The sequence below is a fragment of the Nansenia antarctica genome, assembly GCF_963989245.1.
Source record: "Nansenia antarctica genome assembly, chromosome: 5".
Classification (NCBI taxonomy): Eukaryota; Metazoa; Chordata; class Actinopteri; order Argentiniformes; family Microstomatidae; genus Nansenia; species Nansenia antarctica.
Genome location: NC_137690.1, coordinates 50,934,094 through 50,960,379, shown reverse-complemented (window position 1 = coordinate 50,960,379; position 26,286 = coordinate 50,934,094). Strand labels below are relative to the sequence as shown.

Sequence of the window (26,286 nt, the reverse complement as noted above, 5' to 3'; positions counted from 1 at the left end):
CCTAATTTCCTGATTGTGACTAACAACGTGTTAAATGTTTCATAACAGAGGAGAGGGAGGATTAGATCATAAAGTGAAATGGTTGGATAATCATGCCTTTTCCAGGTTTAATTGCCATATGAGCCCAGACCTATTTTTGCTCTTGATAATTAAGGCAACTTCGTTTTTCTCACTCAACAATGTGTGTGCGTGTGTGTGTGTGTGTGTGTGTGTGTGTGTGTGTGTGTGTGTGTGTGTGTGTGTGTGCGTGCGTGCGTGCGTGCGTGTGTGTGGGTGTGTGTGTGTGTGTGTGTGTGTGTGAGAGAGAGAGAGAGAGAGAGAGAGAGAGAGAGAGAGAGAGAGAGAGAGAGAGAGAGAGAGAGAGAGAGAGAGAGAGAGAGAGAGAGAGAGAGAGAGAGAGAGAGAGAGAGAGAGAGAGAGAGAGTGTGTGAGCATGTGTGTGAGTTCACAGCTCTCTATGAAGTGTCAGTGTGGCTGTATGGTGTGTCACTTTACTGTGCTCAAGGGAAGCCCTGTCCTGGTCATGCATTTGCCATGCAGCTTATTCACAGCTAATCACAGACAAAAATATCATCCTTTTAATTAACTCTTCAACCTTTGCTACTGTATAACCATCACTCTTTCCCCCTTAAAAACTGAGGGTAAAGAACTTGTTTTAAGAGCCTCGGGAAGAGCATTCTACTGTATAGTAGACACTCAACAACATCTTTGTTGATAGGTCACATCCATCTTGAGCCCCCTGGAACAACAACATGTCCTCTCCAATCAGGACTGACCTAAGAGATCACTGGGTCCATACCTCTGTCACGACTCATGAGACCTTGAGAGGGGAGGCTGTGGCTCAGGAGGTACAGCTGGCGTATAATGATCGCAAGGTCGGCGGTTCGGCGGTTGGATCCCTGGCTGGCTACATGTCGAGGTGTCCTTGGGCAAAACACTGAACCCCAAATTGCTCCCAATGAGAAGGCCGGTGCGTTGCATGGTTGCTTGCCGCTATTGGTGTGTGAATGTGTGTGTTAATGGGTGAATGAGAGGCCATTGTAAAGCGCTTTGGAATAAGGCGCTATATACTAAGTGTAGTCCATTTACCATTTACCAGATCTTGCCCACAGTATTGACTGCTTGTGATACTGTTTCGAGGGGGTCTGACCTTTTAGGGAAAACAAAGGTAAATAAAATGCTATCAGGTGGTTGTATTGTGTTTAAGACACACAACTTGACTGTATACAATTAATATCTTAGTGAAAAGAAGCAAACCTAACCTCTAAATGGTACAAAATGATCACATTTTAAAGCAAGATTAATTTTTATTTGTAACTTTTTACAGTTTCAAAGTAATAAAACAAGGAAAAAGGCCTTGTGCAAAATTTGGGGAACCCTGTCAGCTAGTACTTTGTAACTCCTCCTCGGGCAACTATAACAGCTTGCAAACGCTTCATTTAGCCAGCTAAGAGTCTTTCAATTCTTGTTTGGGGATTTTTTCCCCATTCTTCCTGGCAGAACACCTCTAGCTAAGAAATATTCTTTGGCCTTCTTGCATGCACGGCATGTTTGAGATCTCTCCACAGATTTTCAATAATATTCAAGTCTGGGGACTGTGATGGCCATTCCGAAACCTTCATCCATCTTTCCTGGAGGTACTTCATGGTTGATTTTGAGGTATGCTTCGGGTCATTGTCTTGCTGGAATACCCAACTTCTCTTCAACCTAAATTTCTGGACTGACCTTAGAACATTAGCCTCTAAAATGTCTTGATATTTGGTGGAATCCATTCTTCCTTCCATCCGCACAATATTACTTGTGCCCCCAGCTGCTACACAACTTTCGTATATTTTGGTATCTGTTACTGCTAAAAATGAAGAAGAGTTCTTGAGCAAATTTAAGACTGTTTATTCAAAAAAGCAGGTTACACAGCATGGCTCTCTCTGGAGCTGGTCATCTGAATCGGTCACAGGATATGAAGAAAAAGAGGAAGAATCTGTGTGTGTACAGGATTTTATACCCCCCCTGTCACTGTCGCTGAGCCAACCAAAACAGAGATATGGTCTTGTTAACATCTGGTAATGATCAGTGTCTCCAGGCTATCCACGTCATTTTAATTTGGTCAGATACAAAGTTGCCAGTGAAGACATAGTAGTTTTCTGTCCTGTAAGTAGGATGTTATTATCTTATTATCTTATTATCAGGGGCTATTCTAAGGATTCTTTGGGTTCCTGCTGTGTGTTATCTGCCATACACTTGGTTTAATGCAATTCACCCTATGGTCTAATACAATTCTAATGTAATTCATCCTATGGGCGTCTTGCTGGCTCGGGCCCTAATGCAATTATATCTACCCGTGATGATATTACAGCCACTGCACATGCTGGTCAAAAGGCCGGTCAAAAGGCCAGATGGGCATGTTCGCAATCTATCCATTGTGTGTATTAGAGGGCCATTGCTATGGTTACAGAGCATGAAATACACGACACAGCCCCCCTCGGACCACCCAGAGGGTGGTCCGAAACTAAACGATAGACAGAAAAACTACATCAACCCATAACACAAGAAGCACAATAACAAAGACCAACCCAGGACCAGTACTATGAACCAAAGATAACACATACAAAAAATAAAAAACAACCAATAATAAAAAGAATCTAGTAAATAACAATCACAATTAAACCAAACTCAGTTCATCATGCATAATACAAAAACTGAGATACAGAAATTTCCAACGACCGATGTTTCCCTCGTCCTCGAAGCGGCAGGGTCAGAGGTTACTAGCACATGACCCCAGTTGGAGAACAGCCTTTACCGCTGTCTCAGATTGATAACACTTTCATAGTCAGGAGCTTCCATTGTCGCGTAACCATTACATCACTCCACAACCGACATCAATCACATGATATAGAAAGAAACAAACAGGAACCGAAGCAAACAATCACAAAACATCACTTAATAAACAAATCATCAAAAGAGGAAACAAAATCAGAAAGCAAAACAGAATCCAGCTTTTGCTCATCAGCTATGTCGGCCATCATTAAAGCATTAACCGGAACATCAGAAATACACCTTCCAAAACATTTGATTAAAATACCAAGTAACATAATACAGATGATAATGACAACAAGAATAATAGCGACGGACCTGATCATATTACCAATACCTGAAAAAGCAGAATCAAAGAAATCCAATGTATTCCAACCGTGTTCTTTACGTAAATCCTCTATACCCTTCTTGTTAGATTCATGAAAATCATACAGAGCGTTACCAGAATCCGAAATATAACTGCAGCATTCACCGCCTATCAAAGCACAAGTACCACCCTGACTGGCCAAAATAATGTCCAAAGCCATTCTATTTTGGAGAGCTACATTCTTAGTTTCAGTCAATTCAGTAGCCAGGGCAGATACTACAGCATCCGAAGCATTAATGTGTTTTTCAAGAACGGATGATAGGGCACTTAATTCAGTCTGAGAGTTGTAGACACCATAACTTGGGAATATTAGGCCAAAAAACTTCTGAGCAGTAGATAACGCCCTACGACTACGATGGGTTGCTTGTTTGTGAAGTACAGACATCTCCTCCCGAGTAACTTTCCTAATCAAAGGTATCAGATGAGCCAAATAACAAATACCCTCACTCAAAGCAGGAAGCTTAGAGAATGCATCATTATCACACACAAGAAACACACCCTCCGGGAGTTGAAGCTCCTTACCAGGATACGAGAAAATGACACCACCTATACAAGACACGGCCCCTAGCTGACGAATCGCGCTGCCCTTGAGCCGAGATTGAATGTCAATACAGGTTGTAATATTTACGAGAGGCATGACTTTAAGCTGCGTGGTGCCTTTCTGCCGTCTGGTAGTATTGGTATCATGTAATTTCATTTGAGGCACCATAGCACAATCAACAACTTTACATTTCAATCCAGAAATAACAACTGAACCTCTCCACCGTGTAGAAGTCACACTCCCAGAACATGACAGATGAGGACTCAATGCAGTACCATTCAATTGAACGAACATAGCTTGGATAATATATATCTTCTTCGGACCTGTTGGTTGTGACAAATGTGTAAGCCTATCAATAATAACCTTCCCCACACCGCTAGGCCTATGGTGTTTGTTAACTGCTGCTGTCAGACGTTCCAACACACCAATATCCACACCTGCATAGGAAGAATTTAAAGGAACCAGAATCGTGCTGGGCTGACAAGAAGAGCTCTGGTTCTTGCCCTGTAAAACAAATTGGGCTAAACCCTGCCAATTATAATGAAACCATTCTGCTTTAGTTAACGGTATGGGGAAAAACATAGGAGCAGATGTACTTACAGGGACCTGTTGACAAATCCAGCATTCAGAATAATTCATTTTTGAAGCAAAATCTTTCATGATACTAGTGCCAGAATTAGGGTGGGACCGTGTCCCCAGGTGATTAGAATCATACAACAAATAATCGTCAGTAGCGACTACAATCGCCTTCGTAGAAGCCTTCACAGCAACATTTTTAACCTTTCCTGGTAACTCAACGTGAACATATTCATGCACAAATTCCTTACAGTCCAACAAAAAGTGGTGTGGAAAGTCAGGAGTGTTCCTACAAACTTTGTCCTTGAAATTGTTGGATTTGTCAAACACCTGTTCACCGATATTACGTCTAGCACACCAATACGAGTTCACCTCATTGTCAGCATTAGTTAATGTCACAAGTGTTGACATTAACTGCTGTTTAAGTGTAATATATCTGGCATCCAGTAAATACCACTCAGCCGCTTCAGTCGAGGCATAGATCAAACAATCATCAACAGTACAACGTGAATGTGGGCAAACAAAAGCTCTACCTCCTGTGATCATTCTTCTCTGACGTCCAGGCATAACAGTGTGTGAGTGAAGTGTAGCATTGTCCAAGGAAGTCAATGGGGTAGGAACACTAAGGGGTATATTAGTCTCTGAAACGGCATGGCTTGAGTTTCCTCCTAATTGGCCTTGGTGTATCACGGGATCTGTCTGGTTGGGGTGTATTACTGACAGGTCTGTGTCTCTCAATGGTACCTTGGTCCGGGCAGCCGCCCGGGTTGCTGACATCTCCGTCTGGAGCATTGTCAGGGTCGGAAGGGGTGACAACAGGGGCAACACCAGGCTTGGTAGAACCCCCAAGAGGGGTGTCGCAGTCACTGGATCCTTCACGATCTCCATTGGCCCACTCATCTCTGGGCTGGACAGGGTCTGGGACGAGGCCCCCGGCATCATCTGCATCACGGCGCAGATACTCACCAACATCTTCGTCAGCCTGGATGTCCAAGCTGTGGACTTCCTCGTCCCCAGGGGTCTCCTCACCATCCTGCTGAGGTTCTCCCTCATCGTCCTCATTGGGTGCCTTGATGCAGTGATGAACGTGATACCAGGTGGGGGACCCCTTGATTTGGATGGCAGTCCCAGTGCACCGAACGACCTCGTATGGTCCTTCCCGTCGAGCCTCATGCCACTTCCGTCTGTATACCTTCACGTATACTTTGTCACCCGGTTGCAACGCGTCCTTCCTCTCCTGTGCGTTCACCTCCTCTTCACGTTCCTGTTTGTGGAGCACATAAGAAGAGATACTCTTTTGCCGGTTAGTCATGTACTGTACATAGGCTTTCATGTCACTCTCCAAGAGAGCCAAACTTGGCCCTTTCCCACTGGTTCGTGCACAGGGAGCTGTCATTATTCTCCCCATAGCCAGTTCATGGGGAGTCAAGTGCAGCCCTCGAATCTCACTGGAACGACAGGCCATCAATGCAAGAGGGAGTCCTTCCACCCAATTAAGACCTGTATGCTGACAGACCTTAGAAAGACGGTTCTTAAGGACCCCGTTCATCCTCTCTACCATCCCCTGGCTTTGAGGTGAGTAAATACACCCAAATCTCTGCTTGATCCCCAACTTTTGTAGTATAAGCTTTACCGTCTTATCCACAAATTCCTTACCATTGTCTGACGCTATCCTATCTGGAATTCCAAACCTAGGTATGAATTCCCTGCATAGGAACTTTGCTACAGACTGAGCATCCTTTTTCCGAGTGGGGCATGCTTCTACCCATCTGCTGAACCTGTCCACTACAACTAACATGTACCTGTATCCTGCAACAGGACGAATCATGTCCACATAGTCAATCACCAAATGTTTCATTGGCCCGTTTGGGGTAGGGATATGCCCAGTTCCCACTGGTATTCCAGGTCTGATATTGTTTTTCAAACAGACCACACATTGACCAAGGATATGGTCTATTTGTTCCAACAAATATGGAGCCCAAAAACCATATTCCTTGGTGATCTTGCGTCTTACCTCCCCCCTGGCCACATGTGCTAATCCATGGGCTTCCTGTATTAGCATGCCTAATAAATCTGGGGGTGCCACAACCAGTCCCTCATGATTTCTCCATAGACCTGTGTCATCCTGACTAGCCCCCCTTGTTAACCATAGGTTTTTGTCTAGCGCATTTGCCCCACTCTGTAACATCAACAAATCCTCAAGCGTGACCATGCCCTGTAACTGTGCTTCATGTGTGACCAGCAGAACTTTACCTGCTTTGTCTGCTCCTGTAATGGCTTTGGCTGCATCATCTGCAGCCCTGTTACCTTGTGTGACATGTGATGAGTCAGATCTGTGTGCGGCACACTTCACTATGGCTAATTCCCTTGGTTTCATCATGGCTTGTAACAGCTTCATGATTTGGGCGTGGTGTTGAATAGGCGAACCATCAGTTTTCTTAAAACCCCGTCCCTTCCATACAGCTCCATGTAGATGACACACATTATGGGCGTAGGCAGAGTCGGTGTACACTGTCACTCTTCGTCCGGTTCCCAAGTTGCATGCTTCTGTGAGGGCAATCAACTCAGCCAACTGAGCTGAACAAGGCTGAGGAACAGCCTCGGCTTGTTCCACAATGAACCCTGAATTTTGGGATCGGACTATGGCATACCCAGCACGTAAACTTTCTCCTACCCGGTAACAAGATCCATCAGTCCAATACTCAACGTCAGCTTCCTTTAAAGGCAAAGCTAGTAGATCTGCTCTAAGCTTAGAGTACCTCATAGCTTCCTTCACACAATCGTGTGGTTCCCCATCTTCTGGGGTTGGCAAGGTCTCTGCTGGGTTAAGTGTGTTACATCTTAGTAATGTTACATCTTCCCTTTCCAACATCCTGTAATAATTCCTAATCCTAGGCATCGTCAAAGTGTACTTGCCTTGATTCAAAAGATTCCTTAGACTGTGGTGGCAGAGAATGGTAATTGGGTACCCCATTGTTAACGTTGTTGCCTTCTCGTACATAAGATATGCCCCGGCCATTGCTCTGTAACATGGCGCGAAACCCATTTCTATCTCTGAATATGCGACAGAGTAATAGGCTATGGGCTGTGGACTAGGTCCAATGCCTGTTGGTTGTGTAAGAACAGCGCAGGCATACTTCCCCTCGGCTGAAGAAGAAACATACAATCCAAATTCTTTGGAATAATCTGGAAGCGCTAAAGCTGGCGCTTCTTGCAATTTGTGTTTAATTGTCTCAAACGCCAAATCAGCTTCCCTTGTCCAAGTAATGCAACATTGGAGGTTATCACTACCTGTTTCCTTAATCATCCCCCTCAATGGAGCGACCAGTCTAGTGTAATCCTCCACCCATGCTGAACTATACCCAGTAATGCCCAAAAACATCATCATTTCCCTAACCGTTCGTGGTTTTGGAGCCTTCTGAATAGCTTCCAAGTGTTCATTAGTGACACTGCGATGTCCCTGTGTAATAGATTGTCCTAAGTAAGTTACCTTTTCCTGACAATACTGTAGCTTCTTTTTAGACACCTTGTGTCCCTTCTCCGCCAAAACCTTTAACAGTTTAACGGAATCCCTGTGACATGTTTCTTCATCTGGGGCACAAAGGAGTATGTCATCCATGTACTGAATGGCAGTACTACTTATCGTCTGCCCTAACCCGTCTAAGTCCTCCTTCAAGACCTGATTAAAAACATGAGGACTGTGTTTGTACCCTTGTGGCATTCTGGTATATTGATAATGTTGACCTTTGTAGGTAAACCCAAATAACCCTTGACTTTCTACACTAAGAGGTATAGAAAAGAAAGCCCCGCATAAATCAATCACTGTAAATACTTTGGCTGTAGATGGAATCTGAGTCAACAGCACATGAGGATCAGGAACTTCAGCTGGATAGCTGACAACTACCTCATTCACAGCCCGTAGGTCATGTACCAGACGATATGAACCATCAGGTTTCGTTACTGGCAGAAGAGGTGTGTTACTTAACGGATATTGAGTTATCTTCAAGACTCCTGCCTCTAACAATCCTTTGATCTGTGGCTCAATTCCATCAATTGCTTCCTGTTTCAATGGGTATTGGTTTTTCCAAGGGGGTTTTGCACCCGGTATGAGTTCAACTCTCAATGGACGAGCTGATTTCACAAATCCAATGTCTGTACTGTTCTTTGCCCACAGGTCTGCTGGCACATTCTGTATCATTTCTTCTCTGAGGTCTTTTTCAGGTTGTACAGGAAGGATTAGCTGGTTCATTAGCTTCACAGTCTGCGGATGTCCTATTCCTTGAGCAGAGATCATCAGTTTTGTGAACTGTCCATCAATGCTCCTCCAGATAGCAGGGTTTTCTTTTGTCGTTACAAATCTGGCTTTTTCTGAGTCTGCCATCATTGCCCCTAAATGCTTCTGTTTATAGTGTTCAGATATCATAAGTGTCACATGAGGGATGCTACCCTCAATCTTATGCTCCTGATCTAGATAAGTGTCACTGTTTATCTTCATAGCCACTCCCTGAGGGCCTAGGATTATACAACTTGTACTAAGCTGTACCTGTTTTGGCTGATGCTTCAGCCACTCATCTGGGTTTGCATCTGCAACTTCTCTAAAATACTGGAGTGTACAATGCAATGGATCAGTAGGCCTTCTGGCCTCTGACATGTGTGCCAGGATATAATTGTCCCACATCCTTGCTGGTTCCATTAGGTCTGGGCTAAGCCCTCCCACCCAATACACCATAGATGCGTTGTTGTCCATCATGACAGACAGCTGTCTGTTCTCTTGTGGCACTGTCACCTGACAGCCGTCAGGTGTGCATTTCACTGTACAATTCAATTGGCATAGTGCATCTCTCCCTAGTAGCCCTATTGGCGTGTGTTCTGATACAAGTATTGACAGATCTGCTCTCTGTCCTTTGTACTCTAAGCTTACAAGCTCAGTGGTAGGGATCAGCTGTTTAATTCCCTCGAATCCGATTGTCTTCACATATTTCCCAGACATAGGAAGGTGCGTGGCATCTTCAGGCTTCAGACAGGTGTAGGCTGCTCCACTGTCCACCATCAATTCTAATGGACGTTGGTTGACCGACACCCATATTGTAGGTTCATCTTCAGGCCTGTTTGTCACCACCAGCTGGCACCCCCCTCTCGGATCTTCTGGGCACCCCTATAGCCCAGCTGCTGGGCCTCCGTAGGGGTTCACCACTCCTGGAGCCGGTGTAGCAGGGGGCCTATATCCTCCTTTTTGTTTCCCCCCTGCGCCCCCCTGGTTCTTCTTCCAGCAGGTACGGGCTAAGTGTCCATGCTGGCCGCATTGGAAACATGGTCCTAACATCTTCTTCCCGGCTGCGGTCCATCCCTCTTGTGGTGGTCCTTGGCCAGGCTGGTTGTATGGCTGGTACGGAACCACTTGCACCCCTGGTGGCCCCTGTGGGTATGGATACCCCCCTTGTGGCCCCTGTGGGTATGACTGGGGAGGGACAGTTTGCAGTTGCTGTGGCTGAGCTGGGACCTGTAGGGCTATAGTCTGCACTCTCTCTCTGGTTTTCTTGCCTTCAGTCAATTGTACTTGAGTTAGTTTTCTGAGGGACTCTTCGTCTTGTGCCTTCTGTATCTGAATCTTCTTTCTAAATAATTCTACTTGGTGTGCTACGTTGTCTATATAAACAGCCTTGTTCATGTGTCGTAGCCCCACCACTTCTGCTAACTTGTTCTTAACTGGGGTAGGGAGACCTTGTTGAATCTTTTCCCTGATTATGGCTTTTTCTAACGGGTTATCTTCGGCGTCCTTCCCTGTCACACTTCTCCATTGAGAGTGCACACGGGCAACAAAACCCCTGGGATTCTCATCTCCCCCCAGTGGCTTCACAATGACATTGTCTGGGTGAATGTGAGTAGGGTATGTCTCTCTGATTGCTTTCCACAGCCTGCCTCTGTTTGCTGCGAAGAGCTCTGGGTCATAAACGGATGTATCGATATATCTATGAAGTCCTGCCTTCATCAATATTTCCTGCATGGTGTCCAATCCTGTAATGGTAGCTAAGAGTCTTTTCAGGTCTCCCATTGCAGCGTGCGTTCCTGTCAGTCTCACGTCCACCTCAGTAGTCCAGGGGTGGCCACCATCTTCCAGGACTGGGAGTTTTTCTATCACTTCTGACAGATCTGTATGATTCCAAGGACGATATTCCATCTGGTTACCTCGAATCAGCACCGGGAAGTTCCCCTGAATTGCCTCTTCCTCCGATGCCTTCCCTTTGTTCTTTACAGAGGGCCTTAGGTCATAATCGCTTACTAGTGGCTTCGTTTTTTCGTCCCGCCTTGGTGTCGCTGCGGACCTTGGGAAGTTCAACTGGGATGTATGTGATGATGTCGCTCGAGATTGACGATACTCTTCTTTCTCTACTTCTAGGTCCTGCATCTGTTGTCTGTAGCTTTCTTCCTCTCTTAGGATCCTCGCATGGAGTTTTCTTGCCCTCTCTCTTGATTCCTCCTCATCCTTTTTTAGGGATTTTCCACGGCGTTTCATCATCCTTTCTTCCTCCTCTTCCTCCCTCTCTTCCTGCAGCCTCTTCTTCTTTTGCTTTAAGCTCTCTTTTTTCTTCCCTACCTTCAGAGACTTCTGCTCATCTTCAGAACTACTTTCTTCTTTTCCCTTCTTATAGCGTATTTTCCCTCCCTGCTTTTCGGCCTTGGCTATTAGTTTTCTCATCTGAGCACTGTAGCCTCCCTGTGCATTGCTGTCATCACTTGAATCTTCGCTATCACCTCCACTGCCATCTTCACTGTCATCTGTCTTGTCACTCCTGTCGTCCCCTTTTCCCCTCGGCTCCTTCTTCTTCTTCTGTTTGGCACCTGACCTGTTCTCTGGTTCGAAGTCCACGGTCACTTTCGCTCTTCCCCTCTCTAGTACATTATCATCCTCATCTTGGATAGTGAAGGCTCCGTTCGTACTTAGGAACGGGGACCTGAGGGTAGATCCGCTGAGAATTGTCCTCCAGTATCTTGGCATAGGGAGGAGGACTGGAGATTGGAGCTGTGTGTGAGAATGGAATGTTCACTTTCTCTTCCATTGCTTTGGCCAATTCATCTCTTTTTTCTGGACTCAGGTCAGCTGTTTTCTCATTCCAAGCTGATGCTACTTTCTGCCCCACTACCTTGAAGAGGTCTAAAATAGCTAACTCTAACCTGCGTTTCTCTGATCTAATCTTTCCTTTTTGATGCGCCTTATGGGCATTGATAAGTATCTCCAATGTTGCGATTACGTGTAAATTAAGGGTGCCCTCTTGTGGCCACGGTTCTTCAATGTCTGCCCAACGATTATTCCATTTCGTTGACATTTTGCTAATCTCCTTAACAAGAGGATTCATTTTTTCCACTATAACCACAGGGGATGAATTTGCTAATATTCCCTTATCTGTATTAACAGCCCTCATCAGGTTGCTGGGTTTGGCTCCCATGTCTGAAATATTTATACTGCTCAATATGCTGAAAGTATTCTATAAGGTGTACTTTTCTTACAACCCACCTTCTGTTGCCGTATCTGCTAAACAGATGCTAGTCCAACTTTTAACTGTGTCAACTGTCTACACAGAACACTACAATTCAGAACAACGGATTGTTTCAGTGGTATTGTGTATTATTGACTTAAATGTAATCTATGTGTGTGTGTTTTAATTTAAATGTTTTTCCCTTATTGTGTATGAATGTGTGTCACTTAATTGCTCAATCAATACTAATTATAGTTCAGGTCAACTTAATTATTAAACTACAAAGGCTGTTCAACACAATTATCAAATTACAAAGGCAGGTCACGCTCTAAGTCTTTCTGATTCACAAAACCCTTGATTGTTCAATCCTCAGGTAGAAACTGTTCTGCTATTCTTTAATCAAAAGCTGTGAAAAAGAACTTAACTTGAAATAAAATGATGTAACCTGTAAAGAAATCGACTTGTTATTTGAAGGGAATGAATAATTTATTATTAGTTACAATCTGTAAAGAAATCGACTTGTTATTTGAAAGGAATAAATGATTAATGATTAATTACAATCTGTAAAGAAATCGACTTGTTATTTGAAGGGAATGAATAATTAATTATTAGTTACAATCTGTAAAGAAATCGACTTGTTATTTGAAAGGAATAAATGATTAATTATTAATTACAATCTGTAAAGAAATCGACTTGTTATTTGAAAGGAATGCATAATTAATTAGACTTAGTCATTGACACTTCATTGATGTAAACCTGTGAAAGAAAACGTTATCATTAGACTATTACAAACCAATTGATCAAAGTTTTGTGAAAACAGAAAATGAAATGATCTGAATAATTAATTCAATCAATTTGTAATTAATTAAATTAATTGAAGTAATGTAATATATTACAATCATTTACAACCATCCATTTATTATTGTAAAGGACTATTTCATCGACCTCAGATGGATCTGATGGATCTGATGGATCTTATCAGATGGATGCACTGAGGATTAGTGTTTTAAAATGTCTTGTCGTATTTTGTCCACTAGATGGCGGCAAGCAACCAAAAATGTCTTGTCGTGTTTTGTCCACTAGATGGCGGCAAGCAACCAAAAATGTCTTGTCGTGTTTTGTCCACTAGATGGCGGCAAGCAACCAAAAATGTCTTGTCGTGTTTTGTCCACTAGATGGCGGCAAGCAACCGACTTGGGTATCGATTGCTTCTAAACACCTATTATTTTTTACAATCTATAAATAAATCAACTGTTATGCGAAAGGAATGAATGACTAGTTAGAATTATTCATTATATCATCATATACATTGATTTAAAACTTGTGGAATCAATCAATTGTTTTGTGAAAACAGAAAATGAATGATCTGAATAATTAATTCAACCAATAAGCAATTAATTAAATCAACTATAGTAATGTAATACTGAACAGTCATTCACAACATCAATCTATGCATCAACCTCCTAGATTCCTTCACCAACATTCTTTATTGCGGGGAAAGGTGAAAGGCAAGGAAGCAAAATGGAGGAAAAAAGAATCCGTGCTCAGAGACCCAGTCTCTGCTGGGCTACGCCCCTCTCCGCGCATGCGCCCGCTTTTCACCAGACTTGCGAATGAAGCTCAACAAATATCCCCAAACTACTTTTAAATACCCCAACGATCAACCCACTATCCTTATACCACTACAGTCTATGTGAAATGGATTCAACCTTATCCCATGAGATGAGCAATGCAATCGATCAAATTCAGCTTCCCTTGTAGTAGAAAGGATTTTCAGCTCTGTGTGTGTCCTAGGGCGAAAAGCGCGTGTGTTTGAAATGAGACACGCAGAAAGGGAGGGGAGGGGCTCTACCCCACGGTTTTTCCTTGAAAAACCACGGTCTTTTTCACAACTTTTGTTTTCACAAACAAAGTACATTCACGACTCAGCAATATCAAAATTATCTTTCAATGTAGTTAAACTATTATTTACCAATTTACTCTCATTCTAATATTCCCTAATGCCTTTTTTCCACGGCCTCTCTCTCAAGAGGAATCTGAGCGCCTGCGGGCGTAAAGCTCGTCCGTAAGACGGCACTGAAGCAATTAGCTCCGCTGACAAGGACAATGGACCTCTTGTCTTCCAAAACGGACTTTTCAGTCCAGTTACACTTTTATCAAACAGGAATTCTCATTCCTTACACATTTGGCACACATTTAATACACTCATCAGAACTTTCTCTGATCTAATACACTTATTTCGGCCCACTTATGAGAACGTCTCCACACAGTATTTTGCCAAAAGCTCGTCCGTAAGACGGCACTGAAGCAATTCATTCTTTGCTCCACCACACACAGATACTTCTACAGTATCGTACAATTTACACATATATGTACACATACAGATTTCTAAATCCGGCTCTTTAATTCAATCCAATTGTAATTATCTTATATTTCTAACAGATACTCAACACAAATCAAGATTCTTTTGTTTATAGCTTTTTAGAGTCAGTCAATCCTGCACTCTCTCCTTCGCCTGGCTGAATTCCAGCGAGGGAGGGGGGTTGACTTACCTCTTGTGTTGAAATGAAGAGATGCAAAAATTGACGGTGAATCACAGGCTATATATATTTACTCGTGGGCTAGTCTCGCCATAATTTCGTATATTTTGGTATCTGTTACTGCTAAAAATGAAGAAGAGTTCTTGAGCAAATTTAAGACTGTTTATTCAAAAAAGCAGGTTACACAGCATGGCTCTCTCTGGAGCTGGTCATCTGAATCGGTCACAGGATATGAAGAAAAAGAGGAAGAATCTGTGTGTGTACAGGATTTTATACCCCCCCTGTCACTGTCGCTGAGCCAACCAAAACAGAGATATGGTCTTGTTAACATCTGGTAATGATCAGTGTCTCCAGGCTATCCACGTCATTTTAATTTGGTCAGATACAAAGTTGCCAGTGAAGACATAGTAGTTTTCTGTCCTGTAAGTAGGATGTTATTATCTTATTATCTTATTATCAGGGGCTATTCTAAGGATTCTTTGGGTTCCTGCTGTGTGTTATCTGCCATACACTTGGTTTAATGCAATTCACCCTATGGTCTAATACAATTCTAATGTAATTCATCCTATGGGCGTCTTGCTGGCTCGGGCCCTAATGCAATTATATCTACCCGTGATGATATTACAGCCACTGCACATGCTGGTCAAAAGGCCGGTCAAAAGGCCAGATGGGCATGTTCGCAATCTATCCATTGTGTGTATTAGAGGGCCATTGCTATGGTTACAGAGCATGAAATACACGACACAACCCCAAAGCATAATGAATCCACCTCCATGCTTAACAGTTGGCAAAGTATTGTTTTCCTGTGAACAACTAGACCGTTGTCTGCTACTCTTTTTTGCAGCTCTTTTGCAGTGATGCGTGGGTTCTTCTGAGCATTTCTCACCAGATCTCGGGCCATTCTGTCTGAAAATGTTCTTCAACTTCAATTGTTCCATTTATTTTCCATTTTCTGGTGATGTTTCTGACAGTGGAAATGGGAGAGTTTTTTGTAGCCTTCTCCTTGATGGTGGAAGTGAACTATGTTGATTCTGACATCCTTGGACAACTGTTTAGAGGAACCCATGGTTTTTAACACCAGACACAACAGCCACCGCAGTTGGATACTTTAGAAGGCATGGAGTTACTTCAGAATATATAGTTCAACCCTGGAATTATATTCACCTGACTCATTGAAGCCCTAACGAGTAAATCACCTTGCTCTGGGCCTTAGTAATCATCTTCTCAAAAGGTAACAAAGAATAATCCAAAAGGGTTCCCAAACTTTTGCACAGGGCCCTTTTCCTTTTTTATCATTTAAAAACTCAGAAAAATGAAAATAAAAAGAAACCTTGCTTTAAAATTTGCAGAAAGGTGTCATGTTTAACTTTGTAGCATTTAGTGTTCAGGTTTGCTTTCAATTAGTTGGAGATTAATTGTAACAGACATTTAAACCAAGGGGTGCCCACATGTTTGCACCCCACTGTACTTCACAAGTGGAAGTCGCAAATCCATAGAAAGGACAATCTAGCATTAAAGGGATAGTTAGTTCACTAGTTTACAATTTAGGATTAGATGGTTTCTTGCATTGAAAGTAGTCTATGGTCCAGGAGCAACTTTAATCCATGGTTCAGAGTTGTTTAAATAGCCATTACTAACTTCAGCTAACTTTAGTCACCACTAACAAAAAAACAATGGGAGTGAAAAAACAACAACATTGGGGTACATCAGAAATGGACTTCCAGGATAGGTAACTCAAGATGTAAAAAACATACCGGTAGTTGAAGCACAGTGGAAGTGTCTTGTGCCACACAGTGTGACACTGTGACCAAATAGTGACTAAACACATCTAAATGGTGAATGTTACATCCCCAATTCAATCCCCTTTATTCTATCTCCAAATAATACATCAGATTGTTTATCGGCTGGAGCATAACCTTTTAAGCTCTTTATGGCTCTGCGGTCATGAGGGCGATCCCCTGGCGATGGATACCACGTCGACAGTAATATTCAAACAGTTTTTTTAATGAGAAATCTGCATCTCAGTCGGTTGTAAGTCCAGAGCAGTTTCATCTACTGTTCTATCGGTACTAACAATTCAAACGAAATAGGTTTTTCTGTGTGACAGACAGCTGGAGTCTTCATAAACCAGAGGATTACCGCCCAGCAGGTTTAAACCTGGGGTTTCCCTGGCCACTCTGTGCCCTATGTATAACCTTCAAAAGAGTGTTATTAAAAAATTGCGTCCTGTTAATATATTTCTTAGTCCTTTACTCAAATGAAGGCTTACATAGACTGTGGTGGGAGGTTAATGAAACACACACAAGCCATCTAGATTTGAGAAGGCCATGACCTAGCCATTTGTCAACGGCCATGACCTAGATTTGGCGGAATCTAAACCATGTTGTAGAGACAGTTAACCTCAGATTCTCTCTGTCACACGATACTTTTACAGCTTCATGACTGGTCTTATAATACCATTCATGGTGGGGACTAAATACAGGAGATGGATGTCACACATAGCCTACCTGTGATAATAAGGGACTGTCATGAAAATTAACAAATAACAAATAATGCTCCATCCCAAGAAAATGACTCTTAAAATAATTGAATACAGGAAGGTGCAATATCCAGTATATATGTTTTATTTATATTTTCCTTTACAGCAATGTACACATTCAACTTCATATGTATTCCAATGATGTGCTCCAGCTGCAGCCGGCCACTTGTATTGTATGTTCGAATGCCTATTGACTAAATGGCTGATGTGAACGTCATACCTGTATGCTATAACTCAAACATGCATTAATCAACAGACACGCATCTTTTCTTCAACATAGAATCAATTGCCTCATTAAAATGTGAAATTATGAGACAGAGTGGGGACATATAGGACATGTCCAAACTGAAGAATAGCACCTGTCCGTACTTTTAGGACGCAAGGGATGAATATGTCTGATGATTCGTTATCCAGTAGCCAGTCACTGGGGGGACACTGTCGGACTGTATAGCTTCATGCATTCATCTGGTATCTCCTCCGCGCGCGCTCTACGAGGTGAACACCGCCAATGCTTGTCTCGCGAACCCCTCCCTTGCCAGCTCAGTCACTCTTATGTTGAATAGGAAAAACCTACAAGCAATTGCTCAAATGTGAAATGTAACTGCGACTAAATCAACATCTTGGCGAGGATTATATCTATGAAGATTGCATTCAAATGCTCCATTTAGAATGTCAACGACTGGAATTCGTCTGCTGATGTTGACTGTTTTTACTGCAGGTGAGGGAACATTATGTCGCCTGTTGCTCCGTAGGCTGTATCAATGAAAATCACACGTCTGTGATTCTAATGTTGGCTCGCCACCTTTTATTTGTATCCGTATGTTCGTGAGGTGATTGCATTAGCCGTTCATATATAAAAGCACAATAATTGTGTTCAAAATCGTATTTGTATACTATTTTGCATACGAATGTGATTACAGTATAATTTCACCAAGATATTCAATTATTGCTGCCTCTTATGATTCATTTATTACGTTTCATTACATACGTTTGTTTATTGTAGTGTAAGTATCCTACATCAAATACTATTAGCATTTTATAGTCATATAATTACAACATGATTGTGCATGATTGTACCCTTGAGCGTTTTACATTTCGACAACGGACTTCATCCGGAGTTCCATGGGTGTCAACCATGCAGCAATGATTTAGTTTAATAATGGCAGTGAGCTTTTTCCATATGTAGAAAACAACAGCTGCACCGGTCAGTCAGTGCATTCAGCCCAGTGCATTCAGCTGGGCGCGGAGGGCATGCTAGTGCGCCGCGCGCTAGAGGAGTTCACCGTGGTTACGAGCAACCTCAGTGGGGAGTCTTCCGTCAGCTTAAGTATGCATATGGAAATCACTTCCAATGTCCACTCAGTAAAATAATCACCTGACCTAATTATATGCGTGCAGGCTCAGTAGGCTACTACTATTTACCTGAAGAATGTAAAGTTTGACTATTGTCAATGATTTGTCAATGGATGTCCTGTATTTGTCAATGGATGTCAAATTTGATGAACAAACAATGAACTTGTACAGCGATATGAAATTATGAGGCAAGAAAGTGCTGTTGGACGACATCCATGTTGAATCTCTTGATAATGGTAACCTATTGTGATCTTTGCAGGATATGCATCATGCTGTGGTCAACCAGTAGCTCATGATGAATGAACTGGTATTGATGTGTCAGATTGCATTTAAACGCTACGTATTCTCTGGCAGGAAAGGCAGGTCAGATCTGCTTCTGAAATTGATTGACAGGGTTAGGGTTAGGAAACGTGGATTTGTTGTGCTCTGCCTGACCTATTAGTTGGGTCATATCAAAGAACCATTAGTTATCCTTGAACTCCACAACATGTATATAGAGACGGTTGCTGCTTGCCAGCCTTTCCATACTGATGACTTCAATCATGTTTGATTATTATTATTACTCGTGATTCACCCCAGTGATTCATCTCCAATTATAATGGAAACTACCTACACTTGTAAGTTGTGCTTGAAATCACAGCAAATGAAAGCCACTGTAAAAAAAGAAGAGGGAGAAATGTTGAATAGCACCTCCCGCTAGTGCTGTTTACAGCATAATATTTGAACTGCTCATGATTATGCCTGATGAATAACCTCCCTATTCTGGGGAAGTCTCAAAAGCTCCATTAATATTGCAGACCATTATTGCTGCATTTGAAATCAGACTTTTGAATAGGATGGTCTTTTGTTCCAGTGATAATACTTTTTCTGCCTGAACGTTATCCTCAATCCCCAACCCAGTACCACCGCCATAAAACTCCATAATAGCATATATTTACATTTCAATTACTAGCCAATTATACAATTCATAGTGCCATGTGCCATGTGTTAAAAGGCCTTTACCGCTGCAGTGTGACCTGTGACAGACATGCAAGCCAACTTCAAGGGTCATTATTCAGAAATAACTAACTGTTCGCTATGACTCCGGTGGACATAAAAGCCCTCACGCGCCACTAGTGACATCCAAACGATCCCCAAGGCCTCTGAAGCTGATGGACTCACATTCCCTCATTAATTCCAACTGCCTCTTGTGTTGCTTTGCCATATTTCCCCTCCTAGTAGCCTTGTAGATGAGATTCATGCCATTCAGACTTTTGGCACTTATATTTGAACTGCGACACTCCTCCCTCCCTCCCTCCCCAAAGTAAAAACAAGGCACCTTGTACTAACATCTTGGTTTCTCATGGACCAGATACAACACAAGGCTTCCAAATCATGTGTTCACTCCAGCGGAGGCTGGTGGAGGTAGAAATCCAATTTCTACCTCCAACAACCTCCCCTGATTTACATCTCCTACACAAGGCGGTTGTATCCTCCAGCATTACGCCTGACTCTAAAGCACAGCAGGTTCTACCCTGTTGTGTTGGAGCAGAACAGCAGCTGGATAAACAGGCACAATGTGGGCCTGTGAGCCTGGCCTGGTCCCTCCATGGGGAAAATGGGCCTCAGAAAACACAGATGCTCCCTCCCCTTCCTCATAGGATCTAATGAACTACACAGGCTGTGAGGAGAGATAGCGCTGCTCCCGATACATAGAGGTTATCCTTATCTCCCTGCTCAGGAACGGGGGAAAAGGGCGCCGCCCATGACGTGAACGATCAGTGTGTTCTGTGTTTCAGAGCTTTTACCGTTAAGCTGCCTCTTAATCAGATGCAGAAATGCAGAGAAATGGTGGAGTCATTTATTTTGTTTATCCGGTGTTATTATTGCTTTTCATGCTCAGTAATGAATGATGTGTGTTTATGAATACCTTGAGAGAGATTTGACAGACTTGTGTTAGCATGTGTTGGAAACACAGGATAGGTGGACTCATCCAGCAGCCACACCACCCTGGCTTGTCTGGGAAGCTATGCAGGATATCGATCAATCAATCAATCTTTATTTATATAGCACAAGTCATACATTGAATGCAACTCCAAGTGCTGAACATAAAAAAAAAGTAAGAAATAAGAGTAAAAGTGCATGATAGATAGATAGATAGATAAAAGCCAGGCTAAAAAGGTGTGTTTTAAGCTTTCTTTTAAAGATATCTTCACTTTCTGCCACCCTCAAGTCCTCCGGCAAGCCGTTCCATAGTCTGGGACCATAGTGGCTAAAACGGCCTTGCCGTGGACCTTAGACCGGACCCTTGGAACAACCAAGAGACCACCACCAGAGGACCTGAGGGTTCTAGTGGGTACATATCTTAAAACCATGTCAGTTGGGAGCGAGACCATTTAGTGCTTTGTAAACCAATAAAATAATCTTAAAATCAATACAGCTAACAGGTAGCCAGTGCAGCCATTTTTAAACAGGTGTAATATGTGCTCTCCTTCTGGTCCTAGTTAACACACGAGCAGCTGAATTGTGAGCTTGGTTGAGCTGAAGGAAGTTCTGAGCCATCCAAGCATTAATGTCTAAAATACACTTATGGTGGGCATCAATAGGGCTTGTGTCATCAGGAGACACAGCAATATAGAGTTGAGTGTCATCAGCGTAGCTGTGAAAATTGATGCCATGTCGCCTGATGACACTGCCAAGGGGCAGCACAAACTAAAGAGGACTGGACCTAGGATCGAGCCTTGTGGTACACCACAGTTGATGTTATAGTTCTTAGAAGAATGTTCACCAGTTTAAGTGCAGTGCCAGAGAGGTCAACACACTTATGTAGTCTGTCTATGAGAATTTTGTGGTCAACTGTATCAAAAGCTGGTTAGGTCAAGGAGAACAAGGACAGAGAGGTTTTTGGTGTCCAAGTTAATTCTAAGGTAATTCACAACCTCTACCAAGGCCGTTTCTGTGCTGTGATGGGCCCGAAAACCGGATGCCCCTGGGTTCATCCTTGATGGGGGGTACCAAACCAGGCTGCTGGAAGTGGTGTTGGAGGACCAGTAGGTGGCATTCCTCTCTCTGGTCTGTGGTACTGCCTTGCAGAGGTTGCCGTCCATCAGATGAGATGTTAAACCGAGGTCCAGACTCCCGACATGTTAAATATCCCATGGAATTTATTCATCCCCTGCTTTCAACCGGCTCATTCACCCCCCTCTTCTCTCCCCTGCAACCATTCCCCAAGTCATTGCTGCAAATGAGAATAATGTTGTTTTCAGCCTGGTAAAATAAGTGATAAATAAAACTCAATGTGGTGAAAATAAAGGTTAATGACAGAATAGTCTTACTCTAAATGAATAACACACAGATAAAGAGCTGTTTTCGAGACTCTGTGCCACAAGAGATAAGTGTGAGGGGGACGTGATAGAATTAGTCAGATACACTTAGCACCTATCATCCAATATGTTGTTTTCATCTACTGTACTGAACGCCTGGTTGCATATTTGACTTCCTGGGGATACTTCATACTGTACAGTTGTCATGATGTGAGTAAACTTCATTGTCCTTCTGTGCTTCATTGATCATTGTCCTTTTGTTGTGGGTTTTTTTGCTAACCTTACTGGTGTAGTATGCTATATGGATGACTATCTACTTAAATAGCTATAATACACTGTATTTGTATCGAAACAAATTGACACTAACACACACAAACTATGAGATTCACAATCACACACACACACACACACACACACACACACACACACACACACACACACACGTGCTCATGTTTATCTATTTTGTTTCAGGAGCGAGTACAGCATGAGATCATCTGATTCCATCCCCCTGGTAGTCCCGGGCAGACGACGAGGCCTTGTCTCCAGCATGGGGTGTGCATGAGCAGCTGGAGGTCGGGTCGAGGCCCCTGGCGGGATGCTGACGGCTGGTCAGTATGACTCCGCTGGACCTGTGGCTGTCACGCTCCATCCCCATGTGCCTGCTCCTCCAGAGCTTGGTCCTCATGGCCCTGTGCTTCCCCTCTGCCAGCATGTGCCCCAAGGGCTGCACCTGCCAACGAGCCGACCCTCTCCTCCACGGCCTCAACGTCACCTGCAGCCAGTCTCGGCTGAAGGAGATCCCCCCGGACCTCCCCGTAGACACAGCGCTGCTAAGGCTGGACCACAACCAAATCAGCGCCGTGCCCGACCGCGCCTTCCAGGGCCTGAGGCTCCTGCGGGAGCTCAACTTGTCCCACAACGCAGTGGAGACTCTGGGAGAGGGCGCCTTCGGTGGCGTGGAGGCCACACTGCAGGTGCTGGACCTCTCCCACAACCGCATCACTAGCGTGCACAAGGATGCCTTCGCCCGGCTCAAGGCCCGCGTCCTGGTGGACGACAACCCCTGGCACTGTGACTGCGCCCTCCAGCAGGCGCTGGGCGGCATGGCCCACAACCACGAGGCCGCTGCCCGCGTCCTCTGTCGGAGCTCGGAGCTCCGGGACCAGGAAGGACGGCCCTTCCTGGCAGTAGACACGGACCTCTGCAACCTGGCCAAGCGGACCACCGACTACGCCATGCTGGTGACTATGTTCGGGTGGTTCGCCATGGTAATTTCCTATGTGGTGTATTACGTGCGTCAGAACCAGGAAGACGCTCGACGTCACCTGGAGTACCTCAAGTCCCTTCCCAGCAAGCCCAAGAAGCCCGACGAGGCGGAGGACATCAGCACTGTGGTGTGACCACACTGGAGTGTGTGGCTCTAAACAGAAACAAACCCTTTGATAGGACCCAGATTTCTAGTGTTTACTACTGAGTCAAGCTTCAAGATGGAGTGAGTGAGGTTGAAACCTGTTGTGATATTTCTTCTCTTGTGAAATTATTTTTATTTTCTCGTCCTCCCTTGGGTATGAGTAAAAAATAAACGAACCACGATGTAGATTAAATATCTAGAGCCTTGCATTGGAAGCCAAACCCAATATTGGTCCATTACAGAGATACGTGTGTACGTGTAAGGTAAGATGACAGTGTTTTATAGTTTTAAAGTAAAAAAAAAAAAGCTGAAATGCTGTGAGGTTAGTGCTCATCATACATAGACATAAATCTACAGAGAATTCAATCAAGTCAAGCTTTTATGTAGTAAGTTCAGGCTATAGTTGTAGAAGGATATTGTTTGATTTCTAAGACAGACCCAGTAATATCCAATAAGATCTTGTGAGATCTAGTTTCGGAGCAATTAAAACATTTTAATATCATATTTGAATTTTGATAGTTAAAAAACTCAAAATGTTCTTGTTGGATAACACTTTTGTAAGGCATCAATTAGTGAAACACCTGCAGAGTTCTCTACGCCCCCAAAAGCTTACTTTCTTTAATTTCATTTGAACAAAACTATGGGCTGAAACATTAATGAATGAATGAATGAATGAATGAATGAATGGTCTTTATTGTCATTGATATAGTACAGGTACCAAACAACGAAATTTTAATCATGACATCATGACCGTAAATCTCTATTTTGTGAAATAATGAAATCAATGACTTGATCATTCTGAAATCATTATATCACTGTTACCAGGTTGCTTGTGTTACAGCAATTGCTTGATTGCTGTACAATACATCTCCATGTCCCTGTACAGTATGTTCTTGCTGTCTTATGACAAAGTAGATCCATTGCGTTGTTGGAGATCTGTGATGGTCCGATAAAGTAGCACCATGGTTTAGCCTAGATGTCAAATATCCTCCTAAGGAGTCAGGAAATTCAGTGGATTCGTATGTGTTTTGTGGTTAACAATATCCTCGTCTAGGTCTTTGAGAGTCAATGGCGTTGCCTGTTACATGTTAACACAATACATGTACAAGATTTAACAATACATTGTATTCGTTTTCCGTAAACCATTATGCATAATCTTAACTCACCAATGCTTCCTGAAATGGACATTTGAATTCATAGAATGAGTTTCACACAAAGCTTCCTCTCAGCCAAAGTGAAGACAGCTTCTCAAACATGGGGATGGTAGACTCTAATCATTTCAGCTACGAAAGATCAACACAAACACCCCCTTCCAGGCCTGTGTTGAGAATGCAGATGCATGCGTCATTTACCTTGCATATAATAACACTCTGTGTACAGTAATGTCCCAGGCAAAGAGAGAAGAGAAAATTGCAGCTGTCATACTTTAAATGGCTTCACTCCCATCTCAGACAGCCACAGCAGTTCAGTAAAACATACCAGAGAGGGGGGGGGGAGAGAGAGAGAGAGGGGGGAGGCAGACAGAGAGAGAGAGAGAGAGAGAGAGAGAGAGAGAGAATGGGGAGCAGAGAGAGAGAGTGGGGGGTGGAGGGGGAAAGAGAGCAAGGGGGGGAGGGTGGAGAGAAAGAGAGAGAGAGAGAGGTTAAGAAAAAAGGAGAGAGGGAACGAGGGATGGAGACAGACTAATGCCATTGTAGGAGAATGATGGCATAATGAGACAAATATGCCTCATGTAAGACATAGAATCTGAGTGTTTACATGGTAATAAAGCCAGAGTTCTTCTAGGAAGATACAAGTTGGCTACTTACACTCCTACAAATGATGCTACTGCACATCTACAAGTTAATTAGTGGATATGATATGAGCACGGGCAAGACATAAGAATACAATTACATGTAAATAGGATCATTGTTGTCATTGTCATTGAGACGGTACCTTAAATCCCTTTAAATAGTTGTATTTGAATGTTGCTACAGCCATTTGCCTTGTCTTGTAGATGCAACCTCATCTATTCATAAAGGAATAAGGAGCAGTCTTTCAATGCATGTACTGCAAATGAAGCACAGTGTAGCCAAGGACGCGGGAGAATTTCTAAGTGCCTGAAATACCTCTCTCACACGTTTGTTTCTCATTTCACCACACATCATTTCACACGAGTCAAACAGGAAAGCACTGCTTTAGCAGTTAAAGGTATCTGCATTCTGGAATACTTTGTTGTCCAGGATAATTTTTCCAAACCAACACTGAGGACAAATCAACAGTATTTTGGGGGGTTTGCGTTGACAGAGCTGAATAATTGAAATATGACAAGTCATAACATCATATCATCATAATATCACACTCTCTCACAAAAACAAAGTAACATTTTGATTTGTTTTCAAGACCTAGCACTGACGAACATCATAACATTGTAAAGGCATGTCATAGAAGGAAATAAAAGAAATGTGAACACTTCTTATGGTTGGATTTATTTTCTATTTGGGGATGGGCTGAATGTCCTGTGTGTGAATGTGTCGTGGACATGACCTATGGTGTACGACAGGGCCCAGTTGTTCAAAACCTTTAATCTGGATCAGAATGATCCTGAATATTTTTTGCAATCCAGGATCAGATTGAGCTGACTGATTTCCCCCTATACGACTCAAAGTCAGCCAGATAGATCTGATCCTGGATAGTAAAAAAAGAATCAGGATCATTCTGATCCGGATTAAACTTTTTGAACAACTCAGTGTTTCTGTTTCCTAATCCTGGGCCTGGGGACTCCAGGGAGGTGCAGCTGGTGTAAACATGTAGTTTCTAGTTCAGCACTTATACACCTGAGCCTTCGGTTGGTTGGTTGAATCAGGAGTGTCAGTGCTGGGCTAGTGCAGTGATGTGCACCCCTGGTGGCAGCATCCCCAGGAACTGCGCCTCCACTCTGTCATATCATTGAGATTGGAGATAACACCCATTGGACAATATAACAATTACTTATAACTAACCAAAGAGGTGCAACAGTGGGACATTGTCTATTGTCTGTTATTATATTTGCTTTTAACAATTTGCAATAAGTTTGCAATAACATTGTGAACCTGAGGGGTTTACAGTAGGTGTGTAGCTGGACAGTTATACTGGTCTCTTATGAGCATTAGTCACTGAGCGGTGAGATCCCACAGATTGAGTTATGAGTTATGAGTTATGAGTTATGAGGTGGTTCTTACTGTATGATGTGCCACGTACACTGTCTTATTGCCGGTGGATAAATCATCGTGCTATCACTTGAGCCCACTGAGCCCACTGGGATATATACAGTATATATATTGTGTTGCTGTTATCTGTTATATATATATAACAGATAACAGCAACACAACCCGCAACATGGTCATACCTGT

General features: G+C 43.1%; 1 protein-coding gene across 1 annotated transcript; it reads left to right on the top strand.

Annotated features, from left to right (window-relative positions):
- Nucleotides 1-22,118: 22,118 nt before the first annotated feature.
- lrrc3b (leucine rich repeat containing 3B) lies at nt 22,119-22,904 on the top strand (the record flags this gene model as incomplete). Its single annotated transcript, XM_080532566.1, has 1 exon — nt 22,119-22,904. One exon carries the CDS (start codon nt 22,119-22,121, stop codon nt 22,902-22,904), a length of 786 nt encoding a protein of 261 aa, XP_080388692.1.
- Between the last annotated feature and the right edge of the window lie 3,382 nt (nt 22,905-26,286).